Source organism: Sceloporus undulatus, chromosome 2 (assembly GCF_019175285.1).
Source record: "Sceloporus undulatus isolate JIND9_A2432 ecotype Alabama chromosome 2, SceUnd_v1.1, whole genome shotgun sequence".
Taxonomy (NCBI): Eukaryota; Metazoa; Chordata; class Lepidosauria; order Squamata; family Phrynosomatidae; genus Sceloporus; species Sceloporus undulatus.
Genome location: NC_056523.1, coordinates 23,482,818 through 23,503,964, shown reverse-complemented (window position 1 = coordinate 23,503,964; position 21,147 = coordinate 23,482,818). Strand labels below are relative to the sequence as shown.

Below are 21,147 nucleotides of genomic sequence, written 5' to 3'. Positions count from 1 at the left end.
AAGAGTCCAAAAGCCACACCAAAGCTGCACTCCAGTCCTTAGAACTGGTGCATGGCTTTGGCGCAGCTTTTGGACTCTTGGGACGCATGCATCATTGAAATACCATATCTCCAAAGTGACTCGAAGCAGCTTTATTTTGGCCTGTCTGTAACAGGCCTTTGTGCTACCAAAGCGACCTGGGCCTCTAGAGGCAAAGCTGGATCTAAGAACATCCTCAAGCTGTGTAAACTTGCTCATTCAGGTCCATTTGAGTCTTTCCTGGGCTCAAGTCAGTGCTCAGATAAACACTTACTGTATTGAGAGGATGACAAACCATTAATACATAGGACTAACCATGAGGAGGACAAACAATGAGGGCCACAGTACTGGACAATGAAAACACTGAGACCAGCCAGGGTCTTCCATCAGGTAATTTGCTGCTGCTACTATCTCCTGCAATTGCAACTGGTTGCTGTTCTCCAGATCACAAATAAAAGCTGTAACAGTGCAATACTTTGTACATTTACCCAAAGTAAATCCCACTTTAATTCACTGAGGTTTGGACATAGGACTGTAGCCTGAAGAACTTTGGACATTGGGAAGTGCTGTCCAAATATTGCATGATAACAGTGAATCCCTACAAAGGTTTAGTCTCCTTCCACATGGCCATCTAGACTTCTCCCCACACTTTCTGAAACCCTTCCTTTTCAGTAGTTATCATGGACAAAATTCCAGATTTTTTTTGTTAAAAAGTTTCTGGAGTTTTAAACCACCAAATTTGGGAAAGACCATTGGCATTTGCCTTAAAGAGTCATGCTGCAGCAGAATTGTGGCATGTATGATTAAAACAAAACCAGCCACATCCAGTTTATTGTTTTCTTCATCTGCATTGGTTTATCAGTGTATAGTTGACTGCTATTAAACACTGCTGTTTGGCTGGGATTACAGAGATGGATAATTATCTTCCCATCACCTAAACAAATGCAGCTGAGACTTGGAAAGATATCAGTTAAATGTGTCCCCTTTGAAATCCAAAGACCTTGCCTCCTGCATCTGGCTCAAAAGATGAGCATGTTTTCCTCCCAGTGAGTGACATTTTAAAGAGTGCAGCTGTCAGAGTAAGCCTCTGGGAGAAAATTGCATATATTATATCTTATTGGTAGATAAGGAGGCAGTGGGGAATGGGCTGGTGTATTAGACATCCCAGCATGACATATGGGTAATGCCCTAGTCCCTTGCTGATAAGAACATGGTGCCTCTGTTTTGGGAACATGGCCTGTTGTGAAGAAAGCAATGGTTTAGCTTATTTGAAATGCATTATTTGGAGTTACTTCTTTTTTAAAGAAATGGAGTGAGGATGGGGAGATGTGCAGTTCATAGGCTGAGGCTGCTGCCCATTTCCCTCTGTGTACCTGTCCGTGCTGTTTGTCAGCTGTGGAATAAATTGGCAGACATGTGCCCCTTGATTAAGCACAGTGGGATCAAAAAATGGATAATAGTGTAATAATAGTGTCAGAAGACTCTAAGATCTCTGTGCTGCTAGGCAGAGCTGTCCATTCACTGACAGAGATTAGGGCAAGATTTTCCATAGCAGTAGCTTATTCTGTTGTCCATTATAGTCTGTATTATTTGCTATCCTATATATCACATGAGCCAAATATCACATCTTTACCTCGTCCTCACATTGAGTAGGCCCAATCCCCAGTTCTGGTGTAAGCTGTCCAGACATCATCTAGCCAGTTTAGCATCAAACCTGCTGTATACCCCCTCGCCTTACACCAATTTTTTTAAAAAGTAAACTTTTCTCTGGTTTGTCTGCAGCCCTCCCAAGCAACATTGGTTGGCAGTTTACAATGTATTATGCTGTGCAGGCTGATGCTGCTGCAGATTAGTTTATCAGTTTTGACCCTTTGTGGTCATAATGAGGCATCCAGCCATGTGATTGATGCTGGGTACCTCATTTTCAGCCTCAGAAGCAGTGACCCACAACATTGCTCTGGAGTGCCAGGAAATGGGGGGATGTCAGAACAGCTCTGGGGCTAGAATACTCGAGGCTGCTTCCAGAGTATTTTGGCTTGTGCACACACCACCATAATGTGTTTTGACTTTTGTTGAGTCATATAATAATAATAAATAATAAATAAATTTTTTATTTTTATACCGCCCTTCCATAGATCAGGGCAGTTCACAGCAAATATCAATAAAACACAACATATACATTCAGGTTAAAACAATTACACAGCAGCAAAATAAAACAGAATAAAACCCCCGTTAGCCAGTCCTCTTTGCCACAGAAGAGGAAGGGAGGCCCACTGGACTTTAGTCGGGGAATGCCATCTGAAATAGAAAGGTTTTTAGGTCCTTTCTAAATTGGGCCAGGGAGGTGGCCGAGCGGAGCTCTGTGGGCAGCGTGTTCCAAAGGGCCGGGGCGGCGATGGAAAAAGTCTTCCTCGTGGTAGAGGTCAATCTAGCCCCTGGCACCCTAAGTAATTGCTGCCCAGATGTTCTGAGGGTGCGGGACGGAATGTACGGGGAGAGGCGGTCCTTCAGGTATCCTGGGCCCAAGCCAATTAGGGCTTTATAGGTCATTACCAACACCTTATATTGTGCCCGGAAGCGAATAGGCAGCCAATGCAAGTCTTTAAGCAGCGGTGTAATATGGCTGGCCCTGGAAGTTCCAGTGACCAGCCTGGCTGCCATATTCTGTACCATTTGTAGCTTCCGGGTTTGGTATAAGGGTTGCCCCATGTAGAGTGCGTTGCAGAAATCCAATCTCGAGGTTACCAGAGCATGTACTACCGTTTCAAGGTCCCTCTGGGCCAGGTATGGGCGCAGCTGGCGAATGAGCCGAAGCTGATAACAGGTGTTCTTGACCGTCGCATTCACCTGAGCAGTCAGGTGAAGCGACGAGTCAAGAAGCACCCCCAGACTGCGCACAGAGTCCTTCACAGGGAGCGTGATCCCGTTCAGGACAGGTGGAACTACCGCCATTCCTGGACCAGGGGAACCTATCACAAGTACCTCCGTTTTCTCTGGATTCAGCTTGAGTCGGTTTTCCCTCATCCAGCCCATTACTGACTCCAGGCACGCCACGAGAGGAGAGACGCCATCCTCAGTCACTGCATCAGTCGGAGACATAGAGAAAATTATTTGGGTGTCATCAGCGTACTGATAACCCCGCGCTCCATGTCTCCGGATGATCTCACCCAGCGGTTTCATGTAAATGTTAAATAGCATGGGAGACAGAATGGCTCCTTGAGGGACCCCAGTTTTAAGGGCCCTCTCATCGGAGCACACGTCTCCCAGCTGCACCATCTGGGACCTCCCAGAGAGGTAGGACCGGAACCACTGGAGTGCAGTGCCCCCGATTCCCACCTCTGCCAGGCGCTCCAGAAGGATACCATGGTCTATGGTATCGAAAGCCGCTGAGATGTCCAAGAGCACCAACAGGGACAGGCTTCCCCTGTCGATGCCCAGACGGAGATCATCGACCAAGGCGACCATGGCTGTCTCAACCCCGTAACCCGCCCGGAAGCCAGTTTGAAATGGGTCCAGATAATCCGTTTCATCCAAGACCGCCTGAAGCTGGATCGCAACCGCCCTCTCGATCACCTTCCCCAAAAATGGCAGCAGCGAGACTGGCCGATAATTATTATGTACCAGGGGGTCGAGGGAGGGCTTTTTTAATAAAGGTTTTACAATGGCCAATTTTAGATCAGATGGAAATTGCCCTTCCCTCAAGGATGTATTAATGATCCGGCGTAACAATAAAGTTACTGCCGGTCCTCCCTGGGCCACTAGCCATGAGGGGCAGGGATCAAGAGAGCAGGTCGTCTTCTGAACACTTCCGAGGATCTTGTCCACATCATCGGTACTTACTAACTCAAACCGATCCAGTTTAATGAGATCTATGGAGGCTCTGGACGCCTCTACACTAGGTTCTGCTTGAATGTCGGCGTTAAGACCTTCGCTTATCCGAGAGGTTTTATCCGCGAAGAAGTTATTAAATTGGTCGCAGCAGGCCTTAGAAGGTTCAAGGATCTGGTTCAGGGCGGGAGGGAGCTGAGTCAGCTCCCTGACCACCCTGAACAACTCTGCTGGATGCGACTCCGCGGACGCGACACGAGCACCATAGAACGAGTTCTTAGCTGCTCGTATCGCCTCTCCATAGTCCTCTAACAGTTTGTCTAGGAGAGCCTTGTCGTCTAAGTGAAGGTGTTTCCGCCAACGACACTCTAGCCGTCGCAGTTCCCGCTTCCTTGCCCGGAGATCTTCCGTATACCAGGGCTTACGCTTGGAGGCGGGCCTGAGAGGACGCTTGGGAGCGATACTGTGTATAGCCCTAGAGAGACCGGTATTCCAGATACCAGTCAGGGCATCAACAGAGTCGCCGTCACTTCCAACCATGTATCCCTCTAAAGCTTCCTGGAACCTTTTGGGTTCCATCAGCCTTCGAGGGTGGACCATCCTAACAGGTCCACCAACCCGGAGGGGATCTGGGTAGAGACCTTGATTTTTGCCTCCACCAGGAAATGATCCGTCCATGACAGGGGGGAAATATTAGTTATTTCCGCCCACGGATTTTCCGTATCCGAACAGAAGACCAAATCAAGAGTATTACCCGCAAAATGCGTAGGACCCAAAATCAGCTGGGACAGGCCCAACTTTATATGACGTTATTTGACCTTCCTATCTGTTGTCATCACACACAGACATAGGCTGTTGGATGGCCTAGATCAAACATTAAAATTGGCCTCTTCTCAGGATTTTGGAGCTGCCCAGCTGAGAAGTTGACCTCATCCATCCCAATTAATTTCATTTTCACCCTTGATTTTTATGACAAGTTGACATCATACTGAATTCCACAGCATCTCCAATCCTTCCCTGCTTTGCACCTTTATTTAAATGATGGCTTATATGCTTCCTTCTCAACAAAAAAATATTTTCAGGAGGACCTACCTTAAAAATAAAACAATATAATATAGAGTAAAAAAAACAAACCAGAATTTAAAAATAGCAGCAGATAAAAGTGCAAACTGAGTTAAATAGTTTGGGAAAACAAACACGTTTTCAGCTTTGCTTCAGATAAGCAGACAAAGCAGTAGAATATATGTGTTGGAAAACTGTTGTGAAAGGAAAAATACCTCTCACCTGTTGTTTCACCCAGGTGTATCTTAAAAACAGGTTTTACCACATGCTTTTTGTTTACAAAGGGAGTCTAGCTTCCCCATTGCATTCTTTACTGGCAAATTGGACATTTAAATTTTCTTACATCATCCCCAATCGCCACACTACAGGCAGAGTGTCCATTAAACATACAAACCAGTTTATGTGAATCAGAGTTTGTTTCATATCATATTTTTTAAATTTAAAACCTTCACTCTGACTTTCAGAAGAAATCTGCTCCTAGGAAGAAAAATAGCGTTGCTAACCACACATGCACCAGATTCCATCTGATCATGGAACCTAAACAGAGTCAGCTCTAGGTCATACTTGGATGGAAGACCATGAAAGAATACCAGGTGCTGTAGGCTGTATTTAAGACTGGCAAAACCACCTCTGAGTATTCCTTGAAAGCCCTATAAAATTCATGGGGTCAGAATAATTTTTTTTATTTTTATTTTTTAATTTTTATCCTGTCTTTCTCCCAAAGTGGGACTCAAGGCAGCTAACAACATATACAAAACATATTAAAACAACAATTAAAATCGTACAATTAAAATTGTAAAAAATATATAAAATTTAAAACATACAAAGTTAAAAAGAATAAGAATATGTCAACTGGAAACTTGTAGTGCTGGAGAACCTAGAAGTTCATAGAGAAAACACTTCTCTAGGCATTTGTAGGATTCCAACATGATTCTGTGATCAAATTCTAGCAGATGTTGACCATAGAGTTGCAGTGGAGGACCTGAACATTCCTAGGGAGGTGTTGTTTTAGGTAAAAAGAATAGTATTTTTTATTATTTGTGGTTTTTCCACATTCATGGTGGTTCTTCACCCCTAACCCAGTGAACGTGGAGGGATCATTGAACACTTATGTGCTCAGTTACAAAACAGCTGGCTTTGTAATTATCATAATTCCATAACAGTCAGAGAGAGTTGGATGGAGAGCTTTCTTTGAAGAACTTTTGCACTACTGTGTTGTTAACTGTCCTCAAGTTGATTTCTACATATAGCAACCCTATGAAGGAGAGACCTCCAAGTTATCCTATCATCAACTGCTGCTCAGCTCTTGCAGATTCATGGCTGTTGCTTATCTGACTGTGTTCTTCCACTTTTTCCATTGTCCTCAACTTTACCGAACATTATAGTTTTTTCTAGTGAGTCCTTTCTTCCCGTGATCTGGCCAAATTACAATAGTCTCAGTTTAGTCAGCTTGGCTTATAGGCAGAGTTCAAGCTTGAGTTGCTCTAAGACCCAACTCTATAGAACTCTTCTCCAGCACCACATTTCAAATGACTCGATTTTCTCCCTGTCAGCTTTCTTCACTGTCCAGCTTTCACAACCATACATAGAAATTGGAAATACATGGCATGGGGAATCCTACTGTTGCTTCTTGGTTGCTTGAAGAATGTGTTTGTGATGAACAAACTTTTGGCCTTGAAAAACTGAGTCGGATGGGCTCCTGTTTCATTTCTTGATCCCAGGCTAAATTTCCCTACAGGCTTTGATTCTACTCTGTTTCCTATTGTTTGTATTCCAGTCGCCTATTAACCTTTGCATATGTGCATGTAAAGCAGCCTCATTGGTTTGACTGCTAACTATGCATGTCATATTTTATTTTCTAGGCAAGAAAAGGACATGCAGGGGAGATGACATTCAATTCTCAATGCACCTGAGCATTACATATTGGATAAATTTGTAATCCAAAACTTGACATTATGAACTTTATGGGTTGCAACTGATATGATAGCCATCTTCAGTTATCTGGAGGACTGGATGGTGGAGCAAGCTTATTTTCTGCTGCTCCAAGGGATAGAATTCATACCAGCAGATTCATATTAATAGAATGTTTTTGACTAAACATCAGGAAGAACAGTAAGAGCTGTTCGACACTGGGATATGGTAGATTCTCCTTTATTGGACATTTATAAACAGAGGTTAAATGGACACCTGTCAGGAGTGCTTTAGCTGTGGATTCCTGCACTGGACAGATCCTGTCTGATTTTAGAGGCTAAACAAGATCAGCTCAGGCTAATACCTGGGTGGGAGACTGCCAGTGAATATCAGATGTTGTAGACTACATTTCAGAGGAAGGAACTGCAAAATCACTCTGACTATTCCTTGCCTAAGAAAACCCTAGCAAATACATGGGATCACCATAAGTCGACAGGTGACTTGAAGGCACATATGCATACCCATAATGGGCTGGACTAGGTAATACTTTGGGCACCTTCCAGCTGTAAAGTACAATAACTGATCATGCTGGTTGGCTGATTTCTATGGACAACATGACACCTGAATGATCCAAAATAATTGTCACTGAAATTAACATTTAATACATTATTTGTGAATGTAGCCAGAGCATAGACAGTCTTTATATATTAGTTACCTGTACTAATCACAATTGTAGGGATTTTTAGTTTATACAATTATTATTATTGTTATTGTTGTTGATAAAACTGAATGTGTGAATAATCTCTTGGCCTCAGTACTGTTATATATCTACATGCTACATTAGCAATAATGTTTATTCCTTAATCGTTATTATTATCGCTGATGAGGGGATAATCTTTAATAATTAGATTTAACTAATGCAACTTATTCAAAAATAGCAAGGGATAACACTTCTACAGAGAGGCTGTAGAAGCACATGGCAGGTATATTCCTTAATGCTTAATGTAATGCAAAAACTTAGGAAGCTTATGTACTGAAAGAGATCATAAGTCCATGTAACTCACTGCTGACTACATTCACTAATCAGGGTTTCAGACAAGATGTTCCCTCTTCCATTGATGAGATGCCAGAGACTGAATTTATGTAATGAGCATGTGTTCTACCTAGAGCTTGGAATCGTTACTTTTTTCATCTATGGTACGCAGAATCCCCCAACTACAATGGGCACTGACCACGCTGGTTGGCTGATTCTGAGAGTTGTATTTTAAAAGGTAACTTTCCCAAGCTCTGGCTCTGCCACTAAGCTATAGTTGTTGTTGTGTTGTGTGCCTTCAAGTAATTTCTGACTTATGGTGACCATCATCGGGTTTTCTTGGCAAGTTTTGTTCAGGAGGGGTTTGATACTGCCATCCTCTGAGGCTGAGAGAGTGTGACTTGCCTAGTGGGTTTACATGGCCAAGCCCGAATTCAAACCCAGGGTTTTTTTAATGTAATTTTAAAAAGGTTGCCAGGTGCTCATATACACTTGAGTCGAAAGAAAAATGAGCACAGTATTAATTGGATAGGGTTGTTGGGAGAATTGCTGGAAATCACAGTAAAAGTTCAAGCTTCCCATTATGACTCTAAGAATAATGTAGGAGAACTGGCATTCAGATGCAGTAATCTGAGAAAAGTCACAGATGTTTTAATAAATACGTTTAGAAGCCACACCAAGGGTGCCAGTGCTTCCCAGGCTGATAAAACTAATAAGCCCAAAAGGGATTGTGGATGGGCTATTAGTGCAGAATCTGTCATTCAGCACATTTAGTCGTTTTGGGATGTGAGGCAAAGAAGGCTTGTATTCTGTTTTCAGTCTGTAGGCTTGAGGAAGAACCTATCAGCCCTTAATAAGAATAACTGCAGTGGAGGAAAGGAACCTTTTTAGTTCAGGAAACTCATATTAGATGTTAGCAGCCAAATTTTTAATGAGACTTTCACTTTTTGTCTAGTTTTTGAGCAAGGTTGATGTAGGGTCAAGTAATAAGCTTGGCTGCAGTTGTGGAAACTGTGACGAATCTAACTGCTTCTGCCATGGAAAACAGTCATGTAAGATCTTCAAAACTAATAATAGGAAATGCTGGCATTGTAATAACATAAAAGACGGTTTTAATCATAAGTGCAAGTACTGTACAAGAGCAATGACCTTTTAGAAAATGATGGTAAATTCTATTCATATGAGGAAATTATGAATTCTGCCCACAAGTTTGCTTGCTAAATTATGTGAAGGAAGCAGTAGGGGGTGTGTAAACAAGAAATGGTACTGAATATGATACGATCTAGAAGAAAGGCTTTTGAAAAGTACTGCAGCTTCTCAAATGTCCTGTCAGATCAGGACATTGCATAGCAGTGGTTCATAACATTTTATTTACCAGGTACCCCTTTTAAATAGCTTTTGTTGCCACAGAATCCCAAGATTTAACTCAAGATGTATGCAATAATAATAATAATAATAATAATAATAATAATAATAATACCTGAACACTGAACCATGAACAATTACACCATCCCTTGACCTTACCCTCAGAGGCACTGGAGGGGGAAGGAAGACTTTTCTCCTATTTCTTCCCCCCTTTTTACAACTGGAGCAAGTTGAATGGCAACACACAGACCCAGCCAGCCAGCCTTTGCCTTGGCTGCTGTCACATGGCTGCTTTGCTGTGGGGAGGAGGTTGTCTGAGTAGCCTGTAAGCTTTCATGGACCCCCTGTGAAGACATTGCAGCCCCCTAGGGGTCTGCAGAGCATAGATTAAGAACCACAGTTGTACAGTCTATTAAACATGTCAAATTGATGGCATATGTGTAAACAAAGGGCAGAAGGGCTACACCACTTTCTGTCTCATAGGTTATGAGCTATGTACAATGCATGTATTAATTTGTTGATTTGGTTTTTTAATCCTCCCTGCTTCCAGAGATCTTAGACCAAAGATTTGTTTTTTTTATTCTTTCATTTTCACAGTAAACCTGTCAACTAGGGACCTTATCACACTAGCAAAATCCCACTCAGAAATGGGATTTAAACTAGATTTATTTTTTTTAAAAAACAGCAAGTGTGGAAAGTTTATCACATGACATTCCTGCAAATGTGAAATAACGCGAAAATAAACAAAAGGTAAAATGGAGGAAAATGACAGCTTTTAACTTTCAGGAAGTTCCAAAAGTAAAAAGCTACAATTTTTCTCCGTTTTACCTTCAGTTTATTTTTGCGTTATTTCACGTTTGCCAGAATGTCGTGTGATAAACTTCCTTCATTTTTGGGTTTTTCAAAATTTAAATCTAGTTTAAATCCCGTTTCGCTAGTGTGATAAGGTCCTAGGTTAGGTTAAGAATGGTTTCCAAGTGGTCTTCAAAGAAGAATGGGAATTTGAGTCATCTCTCTCTGCTGGTAGTACAGCTCTAACCTCTGTTCTCTATAATATTAGAAGTGAAACAACACTTAGCACTGAACAAGAATGCCTCCGAGAGAACAGTAGTAATAACGTTAAATAGGGTGGTGTTAGAGTGGCCATAAGTTGGAAATTACATGAAGGCACACAACAACATTTGAATTTCTCCCCTTGTCTACCTATCCTGACACCTCTGTGGTGTAAACTGATACTCTTAGGGATGATTTTCCCCCACCTCTTTTCTACCCACCAGAACTCCCTCAAATCATCCCTGAAATTAAGATAGATTAGATCAACATCCTGAGTAACTTTCCTATCTTAGAATGAAGTTCCTGTGATAAAGCCTTTCATTTGTTTCTGAAAGCCTTTGGTGTAACTGCTGCATGCACTCTATCATATCATTTGTAGCCTGCATTTCTACTTAATAGATCAGCACTGAAGGCAGCAAACAGCTATCAAAGAACATAATAAATTAGACTAAAATCCCACATTAAGAGAATTTAATATTCTCACCATAAGGACATTTGTCCTGTCAGAATTAAGCTTCCACTTATTGTCCCTCGTTCAGGGGCTCCTCCAGGTACCAGTTCAGTCATTTGGAGTTTCCTGATGTCTGGAAGGGAAAGAGAAGACATAGCTGTGGAAAGGGAAGACAGGTTTTGTATTGTCCACAATTATGACATAGCTCCAGATGCCTGCAGCTAGATTGGAAATGGCCCAGACGGAGGTGAGGTGCTAGAATGCCCTCTGGCACTGTACAAAAAACATTTGTGGATAGGCTTGCATCCCTCCCTGACATTGTCCTTACCTTCTCAGTGGGGAAGACACTTGGGGTAGAGGAAAATCCCAGTGTTGGGGAAGGCCTAGGGAAGGGAATTGAGGAGGTGGACATATTTATCTGGTGCCTAGAAGTATTTTAGGATGCAAGCAGCACATTGTACCACAATGTGTTCTTTGCGCAGCTGTTTCTGTACAGCAGGAACCAATTATAGTGCCCCCACACTGCTTGTGTGTGCTCTGCCATTTAAAAACAAACAAACAAACAAACAATTCTTCCACAGAAAAAGTCCAGATTCGGCATAAAGTACAGGCAAACCTAACAGCCTGAATACATTATGTAAAACTGCATAATTTATAAGAGCTGCACTAGTGATGGGGAGAAATAAGGAACTATATCACCTGCTTCTGTGCCACATTCTGGTCTGACCAACAGAAATCTTGTTGAACCACTCTGCATTGCCTCTATATAGGGATTGATGGTATAGTATAATCCAGGGGGAGACAACCTGCGGCCTGCGGGCCGGATGCGGCCCGCCAAGGCCTTGGGACTGGCCCCAGCTTGGTCCTGCCGCCGATTGCCGCCAGGGCCTTCGGGGGGCAATTGTCTATAGAAGCCTCAGAAACATGCATTTATATTAACATATTTTAAAAAATCAGCAAATATTTTTTGTGTGTCCTCCATTTTTTTTAAAAAAAAGTGTCTTCCATTTGAAAATTTTGTCCTACATTTGTCCTGGTTTATTTATATATTTAATTTTTTAAAAAATTATTTAATTATTTTTTTTTTGGCTTCGGCCCCCCGGTTGTCTGAGGGACAGCAACCCGGCCCCAGGCTCAAAAAGGTTGCCTACCCCTGGTATAATCAGTGGCATCACTAAGGGGTGTAGCCTGCACCAGGGGTAATGTGAGTTGGATTCTATTCCTGCTGGGTGTAGATAATGATTATATGAGGGGGAGGTGACCTTTGCTGACTTGGATGATAAAGTGGTCACCTTTGGAAAAACTATGCTTTTTGTTTTTTGTGGGTTTTTCGGGCTATGTGGCCATGTTCTAGATGCTGGCAAAACGTCAGGAAGAAACTCTTCTAGAACATGGCCACATAGCCCGAAAAAACCACAAAAAACTATGGATGCCAGCCATGGAAGCCTTCCCTCATTATGCTTTTTATTAAGTGATTTTAACAAATATATAACTTTTAGAACTGCTAAATTCTTGACTTTGGCCTTATGCAAAGACCAAATGTGATGTTTGTAATATTCTTGTAAAATAGCTGTTTGTTAATTACAGCAAATTTTGACTGACTGACATTGTGTAACATCTGAACAACAGTGTTTGCTATTTCTTGGTTTCATGTCAACTCAAGCAGCACTGTGGGTTTTCCAGCCCTTTCTATTAAATGTTGCCGTTAACTTCACAATCTGCAGTGACCTCATGGCTGTTTCACTGAAAGGTCCCATTTCACACAAATTCTGTTTCAAAACCCTGAGTGACATTTTATTTTTATATACAGATGACAGAATAAAAGCGATTTCTATTGATTTTTGTGTCTAGTGCAAGAAACTTCTCAGTCTCATTATGGATTGATACTGAAAGCTTTAAAAGAGAAAAATGAAATGGAGCAGACATTACTGGGAATGGAGAAAAGGCTTCAGGATGTGAGTGTGAAAACTGTTCTCTTTTATCTCACTGAACTTTGCTCCTGCTTCTCCTCTTCTTTCTTTACCAAATGCAGACTAATTGCCAGATTGTATCGTCAAAGAATCATCTGGACATTTATGATATAATTAGCTGTAGTGCTGTAGGAATCTTGCTTCCTGAAGCCATTCCAGTCTAAGCATATGTTGGTTGGGAAAGCAGCCAGCATCTGGAATGTTGGACTGGGATACGGGAGATCTGAATTCAAATCCCTACTCAGCTCACTGAATGACTTCTTAGATCCTTCACTGTATGTCAGCCTAACCTATCCAACACAGTGGTTCCTAGATCAAAAGTGGGAGAGATTATTTAGGAGTGTTGCTGAGGTTGGCGACATCCAGTACGGGGGGAGGTGAACTGCCTTGCCCTCCCCCTCTGGCTTCTCAGCTGCCCAAACCATTGCTGAGGGTGGCAGTACAGCACACTCACCCATTCACGGTCTGGCATGTCTGCTCTCTGAACAGCTGCACTGGACCCTGAAAGCATGCCACCCACCATAGAAACACCTTCAGAGTCCAGCAAGGCTGCCCAGAAAGACCTTCAGAGTCCCTCCCGGCTGCCTGATCTTGGAGGCACTGGACCCCTAGCAGTTGCTGCTACTGAGGGGGGCAGTGCTGCAGCCTCTGAAAAGCCCATCTAGGGTACAGGGCAACTGCTGGGAGAGAAGGAATGGAAGGCGACACCCTTTCTCGCTTGCCCAATAGCCATGCCAATCCCTCCAACTGAACCACCCTACTAATTGACACCCCTCCTCTGGAGTGTCACCTGGTGTGGTGTGCATTTCCCTGCACCCCCCAATGACACCTCTGTTTAGAAGAAAGTGTGGATATTACTGTAACAAATAACTACTGAACTACTGAAGGAAAACAACAGTCTTGCAAATAAGTCCAGAAAATATTTTAAGCCCACTAGGATGGCCATTATTACCTGACTTGCCAATTAACATCTATATTATTTGCATCTGTGGTCAAGAAGAAGAAGCTGTTTGCGTCTTCGTTGCTTTTATTGAATCTGCCCCGGGTAGCCAAATGAGTTCTTATTTTCAAGCCTGAGATGAAATATATTTGCTATGACAAACAGATGAAACAGAGGAGCAAAGAGTGGCCAGAAGCCGCTCCCGGCCCAGTCACCCAGCGGCCATGGCAAAAACATGCTGGACCAAATGGACCATGGCAAGAAGCGGAATAATTCCAGTCTTTTTTGGGCTGCCCTGGCACAACCTCGGCATGGCTTCCTCACGGGTCGGGGACATGTATCATATAATCGCCATGCCCCCAAGCTGCAGGAAGCTAGCTTTTTAAGCCTGTCTGTTTTGGGCTAAAGGCTGTGTCCACACTGCAGAAATAATCCAGTGTGATAGTAGCTGCCATGGCTCAGAATTTTAAGAATTCTGATATTAATATAAAATATTATTAATATAAAATATTATGAATTTATTTATTTGTTTAAGTATGTATATGCCACCTTTCTGGGTTAATATCCCAAGTCTAATCACAACATATTAAAAGTTAACTTCATATAGTGGAGTGGATATGCATCTGAGGAAGTAGACTGAAGTCTACAAAAGCTCATGCTGCCAACTTCTTTATTTCAGTTAGTCTAAAAAGTGCTACAAGATCTTTCTACACACTGATTCTACAGACTAACATGGCTATATTTTTGAATTCCTTCCTTATTTCATGTTACAGCCAGTAAAATCATAATCTATAAAATTTAATCATATTAGGAGAGCAAAAGTTAAGTATTATCACCATATTATGTTATGTTATTACATTCATATGCATAAATATGTGGGACAGAAGGAACACAAAGCAAATAATGTAGGAATAGGAATGCTTTCTTCTTTTTAAAATAAAATTATAAAAATGATACTAGCAACAAATACACAAATGAAGAAGAAAAGTAAGATAAATACTTCTGATCATTATCACTAGTTCAGCAAGTATTTATGGTATATAAAGGATAAATCTGTAAGACATGTATGCCTGTTTAAATGTGCATTATTTAATGCACATTGCAATATATTTGGAAATTACTGATAAAGAATAAATTATAAATTGGCTAGGCTTTTTCCTTGGACAAGGCTAATATTTTGTTAATCTGCAGATCAATTGTACTGGGGAAGAAACTAGGAAGAATCAGGACAATGATCAATTCTTGTTTTGGAAAAGCAGTTGTTTCTGCTATGCATAACAGATTGGGTGGGCAAAACAATGGGTGGGTGGATAAGAGACTGAGTAACTGGCACTCTCTCCTTATCAAGTACATGGAAAGATGAGAATAAACTTAAATGAACATATCCAGGGGTAGCCATGTTGGCCATACAACAAAGTACAATAACATCCAAAATCTACAAAACAGTGAAACCTTTATTGGGCAAGCAAAATGCACAAAATAGATTGTGATATTGGGATTGTGATAATCTTCCATTATCTGAGCAGCAGATAACCTTCCTAGGTAACAAAAAAATTAATATGTGAGGAGGTAAATTTGCATTTTAATGAGGTTTAGCATCATACAGGTGATGAGAGATCAATTGCCCAGTGAGATGGCCAATCAGACCTTCCAATGTGCTTCTCAGAAAAGGTTATAAAAAGCCTGAGAAAGCACCATAGGGCAAACTCTAAAGACTCTAAGACCATGAGATGAACTCTAACAAAGGAGCACAGAGATGCTCCTCTCCCCCTGAGTAGTTGGTCAAGACAGGACAAAGGATTCCAAATGCCCAGCTACTCCCTGATCATCAAGGACTACAAATCTTGTCTGATCTGTGAGAAGAATTAGGAAAATATATTAGCTAGTCATGTACAGGGCTTCTGATTACTTTTCCTGACTTGGCTGAAATGATCTAATCCGGTGGTTCCCAAACTTTGGTCCTCCAGGTGTTTTGGACTTTCACTCCCAGAAGCTCAAGCCAGCTTGGCCAACAGCTAGAAAATCTGGGAGCTAAAGTCCGAAACACCTGAAAGACTAAAGTTTGGGAATCACTGATCTAATCTGTCTGTAAATTGGAGCTTCCAGTTTTGGGCCTGAAGGAAAGATGCCCTTCACTTAAGAAATGTCAGGCTGCTACTCTGTCCCTGACATGCTCCTCTTTTATGTGCCTTTGCTCGGTCTAAATCTTCCTCAGGGTTGAAGGAGGGAAGGAACCATTTCAGTGTTAGTGGAATCCCAGTAATGTCACATTGCATTGCTATGCAAGGGAATTCAAATCAATGAATATTAGTGGCGAGTTAATTGGATAGGATAGGTGCTCTCTGGAGGTACTATTATGTTCAGCAGGAGCAGGAAGAGTGGAACCTTGGAAGCATTACATACATGATGCAGGCTTTCAAAGCTCCACTCAAGTGACTATTAAGACTTATTTGTCAGTGGGTGGAATGAAGTTTTCTTCCTCAAGCAGGCAGGAAAGGACCGGTAAGCAACTGGCTGCTCAAGGAGAATGCCATTTGTGAACCAATCCATTTATTTATGGAGATCAGGAAGAATACACTTGAGCAATCAACTTAATACAAATGTCTCATAATTTCCATTGTTGTTAACTGTCTTGAAGTCAACTTTGACCTCTGGTGATCTTATCAATGAGAGACCTCCAAGTCACCCTATCATCAACAGCACTTCTCTCAGGTCTTGCAGACGTAGAATCATGTTTTTTTTCATTGAATCTACCCATCTGTAATACAGTCTTCTTCTTTTCCTACTGTCTTCTACCTTACCAAACATTATTGTCTTTTATTATTGTCTCTAAGGCCCTTATCACACGAGCAAAATTTGAAGTTATCTCAGGGTCAGTGTGAAGGCAATGCAGGAGAAATCATGGGGTTTCAATCAAGAGCCATCTTAAACACAGTCGGGGGTCATTCCAGGGTTAGGTAAATCCTCTTTTTCCTCTGAATTTACCTAACCCTGGAATGACCGTGGAGTGACCCCCGATTGTGTTTAGGATGGCTCCTGATTGCGTTTGGTGTCGTGTGATAAACAAACTTGAAACCCCATTGCCCCTGCATTGCTTTCACATTGACTCTGGGATAACTTCAAATTTTCCTCGGGTGATAAGGGCCTAACAAATGTATTGGCTTGAGCATTGGACTGTGACTCTGGAGACCAGGATTTGAATCCTGGCTTGGCCATGTAAACCCATTGGAAACTTACCTTCAAGTTAATAATAAATAATAATAAATTATTTATTTGTATCCCGCCCAATCAACGAGGAATCTGGGTGGCTAACAACAGTGGAAGTACAATAAAAAAATACAATAAAAAACAAACTAATCCCTTCCCAGCCCCCCAGCCATATAAAGCAGACAATAACAATAAACAATATCAATACAGTAGCAATCAAAGGAAAACATAAGAATGTTACATGTCAGACAAGGTTCATAGAAAATCCTTTCCCCAACCCCTCAGCACAAGTCCACATCAAAACAATATTAAGCAAATTACTATTAAGCAAATTATGCAAATTAGGATCACCATTAGTTGGGAACAACTTGAAGGCACACAGCAACAACAACTAACAAATATATAACCCCTCCCCAAATATCATGTGTGTGCACATCCTTCAGTTTGAGGGTAAAGCACTATTATCAGCATTAGTCCACTTTGATTTTTAGATAAAAGGCATGATCTATTCTAGGTTTTAAACAGAGCTTGGAAATGTTTTTGTACTGCAGTTGCATGGCCAGTGGTCCTACTGTGTTAGGGATTCTGGGAGACGTGAACCAAAAAAATCATCTTTCCATGATGCTTAATTAAGTTCTTTCTCTTCTACAGAAAGACACTGAAATCTCTGATCTGAAAGCCAACCTGCAATTATTAAAAGAGACTCTGGAGCAATTAACAACTCAGCAGAAGGAGCAGCACCTGAGCCTCTGTGAGCAGTTAGGCCTCATGCAGCTCCCCAGTCTTGTTGGTGAGCTGAAGACATTCATGTCTGTACCCAGAGCGCCCAGTCATATAAAGGACAACGTCTCCCAAACATCTCCAGATTTGCTATCAACACAACAATCTCATGATTCCCACTGGAGTACTTTAAATGTACCTCCTGGAAACAAGGTTATTACTGTGGTTGCTTCTTCACAAAGCAAAGAATATGTTGACATGCAGCAGCAGAGTAGACATATTGCAGCCAGAGGCCACGATGCTAACAATGTTCTTTGCGTATGCTGCCCCAGTGCAGCTTTTCCTACAGGAAGCTCTGAGGGATGTTGGCTACTTACTCAAGACCTCAGTCAAGCCACACCCATCAGGAAAGTAGTTAAGAGAGACAATCGGGCAAATACTAGGAGGTCTTTACAAGGCAATGCGTTCCTGCAAAACCATGCAGATGATCACAAAAATGAAGCACTACCCACAGACAGAAAGATGGAAAGTAAAGGTAGAGGTAAGAAAAAAAGAAAGGGAAAGCCAAAAATATGGACCCGCAGGAAAAGATTTCATTCTTCTAGGAAAGAAATAAATTGTTTGAAGTTCATCAATCCCAATATGAAGCAAGAAATAAATGAAAGAGAGTATTCTAAGTCAGAGAAGTCGCAGTGGTCTTATAGGAATCCTAGGAGCCCAGATGATTCTAACTTGGGACCTTGCACAGTTGTGCTCCAGTCCCATGAAAACACACAGTATGTTGCCAATGTGCAAGGGACGTCTGGACTTAAAAACAGAGTGGATCTTTCCAGTGCAAAAAATAATTGTTTCTGGCTAAACTCCTCTCCAGAAGGTTGTTTATCCCCAAACCAGGAAAACTGGTTCAGTCTTTTTGATAGTAAACCCTATGGTACTTCATGCCAGGAGGGAACCAAAAGATATTGCCCATTATTTTTTGATAGTGAATATTCTGACTAAAGGTGTTCTGTATATGGCAGATCTCTGTCAACATAAGATCTTTATTGTACATGTTTTTATAAAATAGTGTAAAAAATAGTTGTACATCACAAACAATAGTATCCTCCTGTACTTGGAAGTATTAGAGTACCTCTGACCTTGAGCAAAATTAAGTATTTCTGGTTCCTTTAAAAAGATTGGACATGTTCTGATATTGCTTACCTAGGAGCATTCTCAGTCTGAGAAGACTCTCAGCCATATTTCCTGTCTTTTCATCACCACTAAAAGAAAAGTATATTATATTATAAATGATACCTTGTTTATTTTGACATCATATCTCATTGAACCTGCCCTCCTCCTGAATCCATCTTCAGAAAGAATGGTTGTTTTCCAATACAGAACCTGAGACATACTATATGCAAACAGATTTGCACATTTTACAAATTTAACAAAATGCAGCCCAGGAAATTCAGTTTCTCCCCATGCCAAGAGTCTTGAGGGAGAATTATATGTGTGCCCAGACTCTTACAGGGTTGTGGTTTTTTTCCTTTATTAAGCTATGTCTCACTTTTCCTTTTCCAAAGGAATGCTATTTTCTCCAGCGTCTTTTTAATATTTGTTAAATCGAAAGAGGCAGCCATTGTTTACTTCATTCTGTGAGGAGGACTGGTTGTGTGGGTTTGAGCACAGGAACAAAGTCAAAAGATTCAGTTGCTTTATTTAGGGTTTGTCTGTTTGAAATGTGTTGATTTAGCATGCATAATAAAAGTTGCAAAAATACTGACTTTAGTTCTTAATGAGCTACCAATCAGTTTGGGATTTTTTTTCCTTCAATTTGCTGCCTGTTGATGTGACACATATCCCACAGCGATGTGGGAGAACACCACAAGGAAGCAGCTCCCATGTGACTTGGTGTCTATGGAATGAGCTCTCTGTGAAGAGTAATTTAGAAGAAAGCATGCATGAGTGTGACAAGGACTCTTCATTTCTCATATCCACCAAATAATTCCAGCAACTCTGCTCCTATAGCAACCCAGAGAAACACTAGCTTCATCCCTTCCTTGGAGCTGTTTTCTACTCTGGTGAGGGTAAGGTCCCTTGGTTTCAACAGTATCTGGTCACTCCATCAGCCATTTTCCATATCTGGGATGGGAACAGCATTGCCATTTGACAGACCTTTTTTGCCATCAGCATTAGAGGTTTGATGGACTCAAAGCCGCAGTCTGGTGTTAGCTTTTAACATACCATATATTTGGGGGGGGGTAGAGATTGTTTTCCCTATATCTTTCAGTGTCCACTGTACAGTCTCTGTGCTCTGAGATGGTTAACAGTTTATACCTTATTAAAATAGCCCAACATGTTTTAGCCTATATGAAAAAAGGCCTTCAGGGGTGAAAAACAACCATAAATACAAATGGTCAGCAGTCTATATCTTATTAAAACAGCCCAACACATGAGAAAATGCCTTAAGGGAGAAAAACAAACACAAGTACAAATATATTGTGGGTATTAAACAAACCAAACAACACTAAATTAGGCCATATAGGCTTAAATGCTTTGGGCTATTTTGATAAGGAATAAATAGTTGATCATCTCAGAGAACAAGCTTGTAATTGTTGCTGTTATTAACTGCCTTCAACCCCATCCCAACTTATGTGGTTGAGACATCTTCAAGACTCCCCATTCTCCACTGCTCTGCTTAGGGCCTGTAAGAAGGTCCACGTAACCGTGACCTCTTTAATAGCGTCCGTCCATCTAGCATGCAGCCTTCTCTTTCTATATCCTTCCACCTTTCCTAACATTATTGTCTTTTCCAGTGAGTTGTGCCTTCTCATGATGTGGCCAAAGTACGACAGCCTCAATTTGATCATCTTGGCTTCCAGAGAGATTTCTGGCTTGATCTGTTCTAGGACCCATTTGTTTGCCTTTTCAGCTGTCCACATTATCATCAGCAGTCTTCTCCAGCACCACATTTCAAATCAATTGATTTTCTTCCTATTTGCTTTCTTCATTGTCCAGCTCTCATATCCATACATAGTGATGGGGAATACAATGGCTTGTATGATTCTTTCATGCCCAGATTTTTATCTTTACTCTTTAAGATCTTTTCTAGTTCTTTCATAGTTGCCCTCCCCATTCCTTGTCTTCTGATTTTTTAACTGCAGTCCTCATTCTGATCTATGTTTCAGCCAAGGTACCAGAACTCTTTTACTATTTTGATTTCCTCATTCTCTAGATTGAATTTGTGTAGATCCTCTGTGGTCATTTTTTGTTTGTTTGTTTTCTGATGGAGGGATGTAGAAAGAGAGGAAGACGGATGAACTCTATTAAGGAGGCCATGGGTATGAATTTGCAGGACCTAAGCAGAGCAGTGGAGGATGGGGAATCTTGTTGATGTCTCATCCACATGGTCAACATGACTCGAAGGTAGTTAACAACAACAACAATTACAGGCTTGTGAAGAGAGTACTGGAAAACACATTAAAAGCAGTAAACAATGAGGCTAGCTTCACATGCTCTGAGATGGCCCCAGTTTATTCCTTTTCAAAATACAGTAGTCCAAAGCATTTCAGCCTATATGGCCTAATTTAATGTTCAGTCTTTTTAATAC

At 41.4% G+C, this 21,147-nt stretch overlaps 1 protein-coding gene across 2 annotated transcripts in view; it reads left to right on the top strand.

Annotated features, from left to right (window-relative positions):
- IHO1 (interactor of HORMAD1 1) overlaps positions 1-19,316 on the top strand; it is a 41,988-nt gene extending 22,672 nt beyond the window's left edge. For both annotated transcript variants that reach the window (XM_042448306.1, XM_042448308.1), the window contains 2 exons: positions 12,573-12,676; positions 17,490-19,316. In XM_042448306.1, coding sequence (XP_042304240.1) covers positions 12,573-12,676; positions 17,490-18,557 — 1,172 coding nt within the window. In that variant the 3' untranslated portion in view covers positions 18,558-19,316. The remainder of the gene's footprint in view (positions 1-12,572; positions 12,677-17,489) is intronic.
- Positions 19,317-21,147: the final 1,831 nt, after the last annotated feature.